This window comes from Semicossyphus pulcher, unplaced genomic scaffold (assembly GCF_022749685.1).
Source record: "Semicossyphus pulcher isolate SPU_LCO1_2020_fin unplaced genomic scaffold, fSemPul1.0.p SCAF_3, whole genome shotgun sequence".
Classification (NCBI taxonomy): domain Eukaryota; kingdom Metazoa; phylum Chordata; class Actinopteri; order Labriformes; family Labridae; genus Semicossyphus; species Semicossyphus pulcher.
Genome location: NW_027211704.1, coordinates 31,194,356 through 31,206,912, shown reverse-complemented (window position 1 = coordinate 31,206,912; position 12,557 = coordinate 31,194,356). Strand labels below are relative to the sequence as shown.

At 39.6% G+C, this 12,557-nt stretch overlaps 1 protein-coding gene across 1 annotated transcript in view; it reads left to right on the top strand.

Annotated features, from left to right (window-relative positions):
* LOC138606384 (bis(5'-adenosyl)-triphosphatase-like) overlaps positions 1 to 12,557 on the top strand; it is a 342,041-nt gene that overhangs the window by 266,986 nt on the left and 62,498 nt on the right. Inside the window, exon 5 of the mRNA XM_069678849.1 lies at positions 191 to 220. Coding sequence (XP_069534950.1) covers positions 191 to 220 — 30 coding nt within the window. The remainder of the gene's footprint in view (positions 1 to 190; positions 221 to 12,557) is intronic.

The following is a 12,557-nucleotide window of genomic DNA, read 5'->3' as shown; positions in this document are numbered from 1 at the left end:
GGTCATAAAGAAATAACTGTCAGGACAAAGGAGGCAGTGAAACAAACCAGGGGGATTCTTTTTTTTTTTGCCTGAGGAAGGAGGTGAGGGGCTGTAGCTCATCTGAAATTATAATCTGCCTCTGAATTATTAATGTAAATAATTCTGAATTCCCAACTCTTTTCTAATTACCTCTTTCTGTTCCCACCAGGACGGCCCTGAAGCCGGACAAACCGTGAAGGTGAGAACTCAATAATTCACCGCCTTTAAATATGTCATGAGGCCTCCGCAACAGTTACACACTATTAAATAATCATCACATTTGCCGTGCTAAACTCTTGGCATGGCTGAATTATTCAGAGATCTTTGCTGAAAGGTTTAAATCATTTTTGGTTTGGTCGGGGGCCGTATGGAAGATTCAAGTGGCTGACGGGGGGCCCGCTGTGGTCCGCACAGGTTAAAGTGAGGGACAGAATCATTATCAGTGACTGTAACTTAACTCGATCAATTACACACTGTTACACTGTTCTTTTCTGGGGTTTCTGGTAACATATTAATTACAGTTCATTACATTTAACACAATGCTCTCATACTGTGGGAAGTCCTTGTCAAGATTATGTATGTATCAGGAAAATTCAGATCTCAGAATAAACAATCAGACGGGAATAAAACCTTCATCACTTGCAAAACTGAAAAGTAAAATGTCAGAGGCTGTCACTCAGCTTAAGTTAATTTGTCAGCCGTCAATGTCAAGAAAAAGCTCACAGTATCATCATTTAACTTCACTTCTTACACTGTGCTTCAGAGGAAATAATGTGTCCTATGTGCATCTCCTTTTTTTAGGGGCATTTCAGTCATGTCATTGTTTTAAAGGTAGACTTAGTGTAAAGGACAACAAATAAGAAATGTACTAATGTTTCAGTTATGGGTGTTTGTCTTGGAGTAATAGTACATTTTGAAAAATGTAGAATACTATTTGTGCAGGGCTGCACAGTGATGCAGTGGTTAGTGCTATCGCCTCACAGCTGGAAGGTTCCTGGTTCAAATCCTGGTTTGGACGAAGAGGGCCTTTCTGTGTAGAGTTTGCATGTTCTCCCCGTGCATGCGTGGGTTCCCTTCGGGTACTCCGGCTTCCTCCCACAGTCATAACACATGCTCGTTAGGCTAATTGGTGACTCTAAATTGCCAGTAGGTGTGAATGTGAGTGTGAAAGGTTGTGTGTCTCTATGTGTCAGCCCTGTGATTGACTGGTGATCAGTCCAGGGTGTAACCCCGCCTCTCGTCCAATGACAGCTGGGAGAGGCTCCAGCCCCCTGCGACCCTGAACACGATAAGTGGGATAGATGGATGGATGAATTGTTTTTTACTTGTCTTTTTAGTTCCATCTGATCAAGTTCTGTAAGCACTTTGGGTTGTATTTGGCATGAAATGAGCTTTAGACAAAGGGGCGGCTGTGGAAGGATGGATGGATGGATAATTGTGCATTAATATTTTGTAAAGTTTCTGATTTATTTGTGAAAGGTCAAATGTCAGCCACACGACCAAAATAGAGACGTGTGCCAGACACTGTCATGCATAAACTTTAAAAAAAAAAAAAAAAAAAGAAGTCATAGATGATGGTTTTGGCTACGAAAATAAAGTACACTCCATTTTAACATTTGTCACCAAACTACAGTTGAGCACCATTTGCGGCAATGAAACAAGCAAATTATGTCCATTACTCCCACCCACGTTAGCCCTGGACCAATAGAAACTGATATGATTGTGACATGCTCACGTCAATCTGTCATTAATTACTCAACTCATTCAGGTTGCAACGAACCGTTCCAGCGGCTTCTTAGCTTGGCTTATTAGCCAGCTAGCTAGCTGGCAAGGATGGAGAAATATTTGAATCTATCCACATACTCAAGTGATGCTAAGCCCAAACTAGCTAAATTGAGAAATTATGACGACAGGTATATAGAGTTTGGTTTAATTAAGAATAGTGATGGGAGACCAAATGTCTTCAGGTGCTAGCGAACCAAGCTGTGAAGCTAGCCAGGCTTAAGCGACATCTGATTACAAAGGACCCAGAATATAAGGACAAAACAAAAGATTTTTTCCAACGTTTCCAAGTTCAAAGACAGCACAGAAGGCTTCTCATTTGGTGGTTCAATATATTGCTAAAGCTAAGAAGCCACACACAATTACACAAGAGCTCTTACTTCCAGCAGCAGTTGAAATGTGTTGAAAAGTTATGCTTGGGACAGAGTAAAAACATACAATACAAATAATTCCAATGGCATCTAAGAGTGTAAATAGTAGTAAGCATATGCATAATCGGTGTTACAAATATTAGGGGGTCCTTGGAAAATGTTCTCCCCTGTAAGGGGTCTCTGGCCCCAAAAAGTTTGAGAAGCCCTGCTGTAGACAACATTGTGGAAGCTAATATCTGCACTGCTTTCCGGGAGCCATTCAGTTGCAGCCAGGAGGAGGCAATAACAACGGAGTTTTGACATTTTTGCTCTCAGACATGGTCAGCTGACAGATTGTTTGTTTAAAAAAGAGTGAATCCTTACATCCCAAACCTTAAGTACTGAAACTCTCTACCCCAACAAGCCCCAAAAAGCTACATAAAGGTTTGAAAATGTGCCTCAAAACTGCTCTTGCTTTGTAACAAGCATCAAAAAGTGCTCTAACGCATCCTTTAGATGACACCAAAGGGAAATGTCATACTGTCCAGTAACATCTTCTGCCTCCCTCTCTTTGAAAAAGCAATCTTCACTGTGTGCCTTAAGAGAACAATGTCTTTTTAAAGATCTTTATTTTCCCATTTCCACAACAACCTCCATTTTTCATCTATAGATTGTTGGAGATGAAATGGCTTTCATCTGGCAATACAAACAAGGTCAAAGAGTAATGCATTTTTGCTTGAGTTCAGTTAGATTCACTACAGCAGGTAGCTTATATTTTAGAATTACCACAATATCAGCGGCTGTGAAATATTCTTGCAGACCGGGTTGTTGAGAGCTTTTACTGCAGGAGAGCGCATCAGGGGAGCAGTGAATCAAGGCAGTAATACAGGAGCTGTTGTTCTCCACTGATTCTTAACTCACTGAAATAATCTACATATTTTATCAAGTAATTTTGATACAAAGCAACTCTTGATGTGGAGACCTGTCTGGTCTTTTTATGAAAACAGATTATCTGAGCGCATATAGCACACCTGCTACAGTAGCAGCCCACCCCCATCTATCAGCCAGGTTATTGCAATCAGGTGCCTGCACGCCAGCAATAAAAATGGTCCTTTGATTGAATAAGAGCGAGGCGGGCTATAAGAGAGAGGCAAATGCACTCTTATAAACTCACTGCCTGGAGTCACACAGACACAAGACAAATCTCTGTTTTGAATGATGGAATTGGATTTTATTTTTGTCTTATGGAAAATGCAGCGTGATTATAGTGATTTATCATGTGGACGCCTATGTATGGATCCTGCTTGTTTACTAAGCAAGCCTGGCGGTTATATATGAGTTTTTATGGATAAAGATGATGAGATGTAATATTCACAAAGTAGATGATATTGAAAACAAACTCGCAGGGCTATATTTTCTTCGCAGTGAATACAGAAGGATGAGTGGGAGGCTGAGTGAGACGCAGAGGGGATATGATTGATTTTGATTTGGAAACATATTCTGAATCGACAAGCTATAAGAATATCGGCTTTAGTGGCTAATAGCATCAGGAGCTGAATATTTGAACAAGTGAGGACTTGCAGATATCAAAGAAGAAGAAAAAACAACTTAAAAGAAAGAGAAAAATCATGAACGAAACCAGAGAAAATCTCAGGTTTCATTTTAATATACAACTCATTAATAAGAAGTGATTTTTTTATAGCTATTCAGAAACAAATCAGCATATTATTCAGAGTTATTAAAGAGATTTGATCATTCCTTAAGCTGTACCTGTGAGATAATGAGCTAATAGCAGGATTGTTTTTAAAACTTCAGTCCAACAGAGATCCAAACAGAGTATTTGCTGACAGCTTTAACTGTCAGTCTTCATGTAATCATCAAATGTTGTACTTTGTCTTTATAGTTGCACTATTTTATGAAGTTGTAGTAGTTCTAGTTTATGATCTTGTAGTCCTGAAAGCGCTTGGGATTTTTCCTTTGAATACCGAGTCTGTAATACCGAAGAGTTCTGCAAATGCCAGAACTTTTTTGGCCATAGGCTCAATGATTTTATGAATTTAAACATCAGCAGCTTCATAAAGCAATAGTTTTACAAAGCTGCAGAGAGTGACATCGGAAGATCGATATCACTCCAGTGTTAACAGCAGTGTTGGGGGTAACGTATTAAAAAGTAATCCGTTAGAGTACTCAGATTACTTTTTTTTTTACAAGTGACGGAACGCTTTACTTCTGCCATTCACTTAATCCGTTATTTAGTTATTTTTTCATGAAAAGTAAAGAGTTACTGAAAAATAAATGCCATACTTTTGTTGCCACAAAAACAGAAAATCCCTGAAGTACTGTTTCTGTTTCTCTCCGACTTCTTGGCAGGTAGCTGCGTACCAGCGGAAGGTAAACACAGTTGTGTCAGTTTGCATGTGTTGCTAGCTATTTCCACTAGAGAGGTGGCAGAGAGGACAGTGTTTACTTTGAGGAAATATTCACATTATTTTATATTTTTGGGGCGAAAGGGACGAGAGCAACATGACGGTAAAATGGAAGGTGTATCTGGAGGATAAGTGCTTGTCAGCTGTGAAGAGCTCAATTTCAAACGTGAAGAAACATCTGCAGCTGAACACAGCTCCACAACACTGGTGGGACTAAGAGCCTGTGTTGTATTGTGGTCATGGAAACAGCTGTGCCTATTACTGTACACCTCTGCCCAGTACACTGTCAGATTGTTAGCATAATAAAGAGCTGTAAAGGTTATATTGCACCTGTCATTCCTGTTATTAGGCTGCAGAGTTACAGATTATGGGCCGTAGTGACAGTATTTGATACATTCAAATGTAGACGTACAGTAGGCTACACACCTTCCTAAATGTAACCCACATGTGTAATGAGTCAAAAAGGGGGTTTAATGTGTAGTAACGTAAGAGTACTCTAAGGCGTTACTTTTCAATGGCAGTAATCTTTTTTAAATTAGCGTTACCCAACACTGTAATCCATCTTAGCATAAAAAATATAAGGATATGGCTTGGAAAGTTCACTAATAAACACAGTATCTGAATTGCTAATTGATAAGTAAATACAAATACACTTTGTGGACAGCTACAGTATTTCTTGGAGACATCAGCCCTTTCCAATGACAGCTTGCTTGAGCATCTAACCAAGAGTGACAGCTTTTTGGAGTGTTTTTGAAAGCTTGATTTTCTCTGTCCAATTACAATGAGAAATCGATCTGTATAGATGTCTTAAGTGATTTCATTCATACTGGACTCTTCTGATGTAAAGTGCCAATGATAGTTGCCAATCCAGTAATCATTAGCATCGTGGATGAAAATAGGGGTGTGAAAGACAGGGTGGTGAATTGGTGTGTAGCCAATTCAGGTATATCCCTGTTAAAAGGAATTTGGCATTTCCCTGACATTTCCTCAACCTTCATCACCAAGTCAAAGTTTGTATTCATATGCACAGATCAGACAAAACTAATCATGAGTCATCAGTCATGATTACTGATAAACGTCAGCATGTAGGCACTGTCATATTGGGGTCTAAACATTTTGGTGGGTCTATTTAACCAGGATTGTTCCCTAAACTTGACCAAGTGATTTAGTTACATAGTATTAACCAGACCTTAAATGTATAATAAGTTGGATTTTTCCATGCATTTTGTCAACAACACATTTAAACTGGGCCCCTCCTTTCTGGGCTCTTCGTGACCAGAAGCTCACTGTCACAGTCTTGTGGGAAAACACGCCCATCCCGCCAAGCTAACACCCACAACATCGTGATTACCTTTGCGCTAGCATGCTAACCGCCGGTTAGCTTGTCCTACCCGGTTTGAGGCACCTACCTGTCCAACAGAAAGAAGGCCAACTCTGCATCGCTCTATTGCCATGTTTGCCGGTCTGAATGGAGCCCAGTTGCTAATCTGAACCACTCCCACACTCACCTATACGCTGTGATTGGCTCAGGGAACCACAACAGCGCCCCTCCTGAAAACGTCCCGTGCAAAGCAAAACAATAGAATAGATGCCGAGGGAAGGGTCTCACAAGGGTCTGCACACACACTCACCAACACACATGTACAGAGGCCAATAAGTGAAGATTTATATTATATTATGTTTGTAAAAGTCTATATTTCATTTTTCTAGGAAAATCCTCCTTATTATACCTTTAACCATTATTATTTTCCAATAAGTAAAGACTCTGCCTTATCTTACACATAAACATAGTTGACACAGTTGCTGTGGAACAAATGTTTTTATTCCATTGAATGCTAAAGAACATTGTAACTCTGGCTTTACTGAATCACCCTGTATCAACAATCTCTTTAGGGACACAGTTAAATATGGTTTACATAGATACAGTTATGCATACATATATGGCAGATGAGGCGATACATTATTAATCTAAATCAAATGGCCTGACATTAAATTAGCATATAAAAGCATGTAAAAGAAGCTTATGGGGGGAATTTGTGGGTTGCCTTAAACTCCAATAAGCCAGGTTCAATTTGCACAGGAGATCTGTGCTCTGAGTTTGTGATGAAGTCAGGTCAGTGAGTTACAGCTGACTTGTTTCTGAGCCATAGTTCAAAGCCGTTTTCTGTCTACAGCTTCTTCCCTCTGAGCACTGAATTAAATCAAGCTCCATTAGAATCTATTAAGGGAGCTCGAAAGGAAACAGAATGGTTGGAAGAGAGAGGTGGGCAGAGATGATGTAGTGTGTTTTTGTTGTGATAAAGATGGGTAATAAGAACTAGATGATATTGTTTGTGTTTGTGCGGTTTACTGTGTTTTTGATGTGTGAACTACTTTAAAGCTACCTGGATGTACTGTACATCATTCTACTAGAAATCCTAAAGTTTGCAGACCAAAATATACGGCCTTATAGGTTATTATGACCCATATTTATGTCTATAGTTAGGCAGCTACCTCTAATTGTTTTAGCAGTTGTATTCTGGGCAAAGGAGAAAGTCAGGTGGTGTAGATTAAAGACTAAGAAAGATGAACAATGGACGGGTCAAACAAACACAGGACTTTTATCCTGGAGGCCTGTGTTAGCGTCGTATTTGTTGAATAAACAAAATTCAACATTCAACTTATTAGTAGTATGTACTTAAGTAGCACATACAAAACGCACTGATGTACATAATGTAACGTAATTAACAACCTAATATGACCCGGACCATGTTAGTCTCTGAAACCAAGTTCCAGTTGCTGGCACTCGCCAATGGTTCTACATGTTGTTTTAGTTCTCACTCATACGTTGTTATAGGAGTCATTGACAAACTATTCTGTCGGTTAAGTTGGAGAGGTGTGGTTAAACAGACTCTTGGTGCCAGCTGGGGGTGTTTAACGGCCAACACAACCAACCGGCACAGAAGGTCTTTGTAACACAGTTTGATGTTCTTTCACCACTTCTTTTGTCGTGTGGCCACTCTTGGCCGTCCAGCTGTGGCTAACCCTAACCCTTCTTCACCATGCTGCTGTGTAAAATAGAGCAAATCAATTAAGTTGCCAAAAACAACTTATCGAGGTTTGGAGTCCAAAGGGTATTCATCCACCTCCTACTCCTGCCTCTGAAGACTTCTAGGCTGTAATCCAACACTACCAGACTTCCTTCTTTGCTACCATCGCAATTGTCATAATTACTACAGCTGCTATAGAGTATTGTCACTTCAATGAATTCTTAACCTTGGTGTATTTTAACCATGACAACAATATTTCATGAAGCTTGATCATATAGTTTAAGTTGTCTAACCAAATCATCAACTTTTACTTTGCAGAAAAGGTTTAAATGGATCATTTTTGCAACAATCACGTGCATTTAAAAATAAATTATCATTATTTATGATAAAAAAATACAAAACATGACATTTTATCAGCTGTTTAGGTATGGTAACATCTCATCCAATGTTTTCAAGTTCTAGTTGTTTCTTTGTTTTAAGATCATCAGCTGTGTAGGGAAGTAGGGCTGCACGATTAAGGGCAAAATGATAATCAGGATTATCTTGATCAATATTGTGATCACGATCATATATCACGATTATTTCTTCATTTTTTTTTAATGTACTTTCATATTAGGTCCTTTACCTGAACTTGGTGCATCTTTGCATTGGTGCGTCATTGGTAATGTCAGTCTATCTATGGGAGTTTGCTGTCACCCACTTATTTAATCGTGGGAAGCCAAAATCATGATCCGCATTAAAATTCCATTCATTGTGCAGCCCTATTGGAAAGTAGTTTCCAGGAAAAGCATCATTGTATTAATTTATTTACAATCCATAAGTTCTATGTTTTCACAATTTCTTAAACTCACCGATTCTCAGTAAATATGAGAATATGAGAAATTAACTTCAAACATATACATCCGCTTCTTCCTGCGTAATCTCTATTGTATCTGAGTTTTGAAAGCGGCCTGGAGTCATTCTCCTCGGTGTCGGAGAAATCTATTTGGCAGCTGCTCATTCTGACTCATTTCCCAACAGCATAGCAAAGGAAAATTATCGAAAAGATGAGTGAAACTGGAAGCTGCCTAACTAGAAGGACGCTTCTCGTGTGGCTTACTGAACAAAAACTCTCTTTGGTTTCAGGTAATGTTGGCCTGAGGAAGCTCTCTCTCTCTTTTATAGCTAATTAGGACTCTCTGCTTTGATCTAGTCAACCTTCTTTCCCCCATCCCATTAATTGGGACCACATCTGTTTATGACAAAGACTTTTTGTATGCCTGTCAGACTTGATCCTAGCATCTCCCCTAAATTGATATGGTGGCCATTTTCATTAGCGGTTTCTTGCAGATTACCATAGAGACATCTGGTTTGATTATTTGAAGAAAAGCTGAGCACAACAGCTTTATGCAGCTGTCTCGTGCAAACATTATAAGCAAATACTTCGCTGCACACCTCTATCTATCAGCGCAGTTGATGGAAGGTGAAGATGCAGCTTTGCATGAAGGACGTTCTGTTTCAGTGTGCATAATCTCAAGCAGTGGTTGATTGACTAATTATCGACGGGACATACAGCCTGGGGAGGTGCTCACCCAGAGCCCGACTGAAGGACGCAGCAAAGGAACTAACAGTGAACCATGACCTCAACATCTGCAGAGTGTGTAATCAGGCAACACCAATAAAAGAGGAACGACACTGTGACTCAGTGTCAAGGACACAAAGTGTCTGAGGAAAGCTCGGAGCAATGCTGCTTCACTACAGAGAGTTACATTGGAAAAACTGATTTTTGTTCTTTTCTTAAAATGCTACGCTCCACTTTTCTCAGTGCTAGCACTGCAGGCACCCAATAACAAAACCTTTGATCCTGGAAAGCTAACAGATTTTAGGGACATTTTTCAGCACATTCATCGCCAGAAATACCAAAAATCAGATTGCCATGAAAACGTCTTTGGCCAATCACACGCCCCGGGGGATGAATGTTTTTGATTGTAATGGCCCCAAAGCTTCTTCTTAACAAGTCCTCCAACCCAAATGACAAAAAGCATAATTTGTCATTGCCTTTCCTGAGGACATGTGTAAGCATTTCCTGACCCTCATAGTTTGTCAGTACTGCTACATCTGGCAATGAGCATTTTTTCATATGCCGACTCTTAAAGCTCTATTGAGTTTTCAAGAGGGCTATTCTCCTCCCCTTTTCCCTTGCTGTATGCTCGTTCTACCTGGCAGGTAACTGGCATATGCATGTACATACTACATGCTAAGCATATTGTTTTCATGGTATATCTACACCCAACTCGACCATCGAGACAGTTAAAAATCACAGGAAAATGAAATTAGCAGTTAAACATCCCAGGAGCTCTTCTCTTCTCCTTCTTTGCAGAGTAGGAAGATGTTGGATTTTCAGATTTTCAGAGCCTAGAGAAGGAGGAGATATGCTGAAAATGCCTACCCCACCTTTGATGTTAAATTAGGTTTATACATTTCAGGTGCTTGCTTAGGGTTTGGGAAATATACTTGGTCATGGTTAAAAGGAGCCAACAGTGACTTTAGATAGGAAATGATCAGCAGAATGACAGCGGAACTGGATTACACTATGCATTTCCGTTCATTTCAGTTAGGTCAATGCAGCTTCATTGCCAACGCAGAGAGCTACAGCAAAGATAATGTATGTGTCACCTGCCAAAGTAAAGCTGAACCTGGCTCAGGCTCTGCTGCACCTGAGTGCAGTCGCACAAAACTCTGCTGTAACCGATCAAAGAGAAGGAAGGACACATTCAGACGACCACCAGGAATGTGTCCTTGCTTGGTTGTGACTGGGTGTGTAACTTAAGAGATCTAGTAATGTGGTTAACGTCATGGATATTTTATTCAGCCTCTTCTTCATGGATCTCATTCGTCACACAAGAACCTGAAGCATCACAAAGCCCCTTGTGTTTTTTAACCGGTGCCTCTTTCATGAAACCATAGTTTGTTTTTCTACTCTTTTTCATATCAACTAGTTCTGCAACATTTGTAAAAAAATATGAAATTTCTTTTTCTCTGTGTGAATCCAGAACGACTCAATAAAGATTTATATTTTCTTATATCGTCTGATAAATATTTGCTAGCACAATTGTCACAGGATCCATAGCATTTCGAAGTGAGAGGTGTAATATCCCTCAAAATGAACATCGATTTATCTGGAATGAAGCCAAACGCTTGTTTTTATCAGACGATAACATGTTGTTATTTGCAGCAGATGTGCTGGTGGAGGGAGCTGGCAGGGGGGAGGTAGAGCTCTTTCTCACCACAGGTGTGCCTCGCAGATATACAGCAGCACACACTCTGCTCTGTTAGTGTCTTTGACAAACCCACTCAGGGGTTTTAATGCCTTGCCTCAGGGCAACCTTGCAGTGAATGAAACACATGCCTCTTCACCCTCCTCCTGTTCTGAGGTTTAAAGGGTTTTTTTCTCAGTAGTTTGAATATCTGCAAGCTGATGTTTTGTGTCTACTTAAGTTTCGCAGGTGTTCAATCATACATGATAATGAGTCAGGTCCGTGATTTGGTAAAGACATGCTAATGAGCACAGACATGTAGATCAGTGAAAACAGAATGAAGCACTTTTCTTTTATATAAATAAAACTAGGTGAGTTTGACTTTTACTGATCATACCAATCAATTATGTTCTTCAGACATCTATGAAGAGTATAACTTTACAAATATATTCCTAATCATTCATTTTTTACATCTACTGTAACATGTTAACGTGTTAATATGTACTTTATGTACAGAAAACAGTATCATTCCAGTTTGTTGACTTAAAAGTTTTGATCAGTTATGTCAGTGACAAATCCATTGTTCAGCTCACCAGATGCTCTGTCGTGCAGTGCTCCTGCATAGACATCAAGGAACACATTCAATGGGATCTATTTTGTCATTACTAATAATAATAATAATAATAATAATAATAGTAAGTTGGTATTTAATTTGGTATAGCACCTTTCACAAAGTCACAAAGTGCTTCATAAAACACAGAGACAACAGCAATATATTACAATAATATTAACAACAGTCATAAAACAGAAATGAACAGAGAAAGACTGCAAATGTGCAAAATGACATGAGATGATCACAAGCCAATTTAAAAAGCTGCGTCTTAAGCTGCTTTTTAAAATCTTCAGTAGAAACTGTGCGAGTGTTCCACAGTGTTGGAGCTACAGCTCCGAAGGCACAACCACCTATTGTTTTCAGTCGGACACGAGGGACGACAAGTAGACCCTGGTAAGAAGACCGGAGGGATCTGCAGGGGATGGAGCAGGTCTGAGATGTACACAGGTGCCTGATCATGCAGGGCTTTATAAATGAAAACAAGGACCTTAAAATGAGTTCTGCATTTAACTGGAAGCCAGCGTAATGAAAATAAGATTGGTGTAATGTGACTTGACCTGCTGACTTGCCCTTGCAGCAGCGTTCTGGACCATTAGTAGAGGACTTACTGAGGCAGGTGAAAAAAGAATGGCACTTGTCGAGCTGGGAGGAAACAAAAGCATTTGTTCTTTAAATAATCTGTTATGATATAAGAGAGAGAAAGCTGCTGTTATTCTTTATTTTTCATAGTTTCAACAAATCTCTAAAAAGACACCAACAACGTGTTTGTGCATTTGTCATAATGTTCTGAACCCCCACCCTGTGTATTACTCCCAGCCTTAAGTCCATTGGTTCCCACTGAAGACGTAAATGTTTTACAAATACATAAATTATATTTAAAAAAGCTTAGTAGTTTCCGAAAACAACTCAGGACTGTAGGTTCAGCTAATGTTACTCAAACAGGAGGAACGTTTGTTCTGCAGCAGGACTCGTCACTGAGTGCAACAGCGTGGCCCTGTAATGTCTTTGTAATAGGTAAGGACAACAATGGAGCTCTATAATGTACAGGAATAAGATACGGGCTGCTGTATATCAGGCTTTGAATACACATATAATAGCTG